This window comes from Malurus melanocephalus, unplaced genomic scaffold (assembly GCF_030028575.1).
Source record: "Malurus melanocephalus ecotype Western Australia unplaced genomic scaffold, MMel_1.1 scaffold_3246, whole genome shotgun sequence".
Classification (NCBI taxonomy): domain Eukaryota; kingdom Metazoa; phylum Chordata; class Aves; order Passeriformes; family Maluridae; genus Malurus; species Malurus melanocephalus.
The window spans coordinates 4,234-5,521 of NW_026626478.1; the positions used below are offsets into that span (position 1 = coordinate 4,234).

A 1,288-nucleotide genomic window follows, 5' to 3' on the forward strand; every position below is an offset into this window, starting at 1 on the left:
GGACAGTGACATACACGGTCATGGGGACATCCATGGTCATGGGATGTGACACGAGGACACGGCGTGGGGACACGTGACATACACGGTCATGGGGACATCCATGGTCATGGGACGGGTCCGAGGCCGAGGCCGAAGGCTCCTACCTTGGGCGAGCAGAAGAGCTGTGGGGAGAGGAGAGGGACAGCGGTGACCCCAGTGACCCCGTGGTGACCCCGTGACCCTCAGTGTCCCCTCAGTGTCCCCTCAGTGTCCCCGCACTGTCCCCGTACCCGAGATGCCACGCTTGAGCCAGCGCGGTGTCCCCAGCTCGATGAAGAAATTCTCCTTCTTCTCGTACTCCTCGTCATCCACGATCTTCACCTGCAGCGTCTTCCTGGGGCGGGACACGGGCCACCCTCAGCGTCAGTGTCATTGTCATTGTCATCATCAATGTCATCGTCAACATCATCGTCAACATTGTCATCATCATCGTCATCATCATYATCAATTTCATCAACATCATCCATTGTCATTGTCATCATCGTCAACCATTCATCACCATCGTCATCGTCAACATTGACGTCATCAATGTCATCATCATTCATCATCAATGTCAACGTCATCACCATCATCTTCTATTGTCCATCATCATCATCGTTGACCTCATCATCAGCCATCTCCATCCATCTCCATCCATCACCATCATCATCATCATCATCATCAATTTCATCATCCATCGTCATTCATCATCATCATTGTCACCATCATCTTCCATTGTCCATCGATATCATCAAACATCATCATTGTCCATCTCCATCCACCATCATCATCATCATCATCATCATCATCATCATCATCATCATCATCATTATTATCATCCATCTCCATCCATTATCTATCATCAGCCATCTCTATCCAGCCATCCGTCATCATCATCATCATCCATTCTTCCTCTTCCACCTCCATCCATCCATCTGTTCGTCCGTCCATCCGTCCATCCATCCATCCCTGTGTCCTCTTCCTCCTTCCCTTCCATCCGTCCATGGTCCATCCACCCATCCTCTTCCTCATCCATCCATGCTCTTCCTCATCCACCCATCCTCTTCCTCATCCATCCATCCATCCATCCATCCATCCATCCATCCATCCATCCATCCATCCATCCATCCATCCATCCATCCTTGTATCCTCTTCTTCCTTCACTTCCATTCATCCATGGTCAAGCCACCCATCCTCTTCCTCATCCACCCATCCTCTTCCTCATCCACCCATCCTCTTCCTCATCCACCCATCCTCTTCCTCATCCACC

General features: G+C 50.3%; 1 protein-coding gene across 1 annotated transcript in view; it reads right to left on the minus strand.

Annotated features, from left to right (window-relative positions):
• Positions 1-1,288, minus strand: part of LOC130588070 (sodium/calcium exchanger 2-like) — a gene marked incomplete at its 3' end in the record, with an annotated part of 6,050 nt that overhangs the window by 2,936 nt on the left and 1,826 nt on the right. The window contains exons 2-4 of the mRNA XM_057389025.1: positions 539-614; positions 270-395; positions 51-161 (exon numbers count right to left, since the gene is read on the minus strand). Of these exons, the coding sequence (XP_057245008.1) occupies positions 51-161; positions 270-395; positions 539-614 (313 nt within the window). The remainder of the gene's footprint in view (positions 1-50; positions 162-269; positions 396-538; positions 615-1,288) is intronic.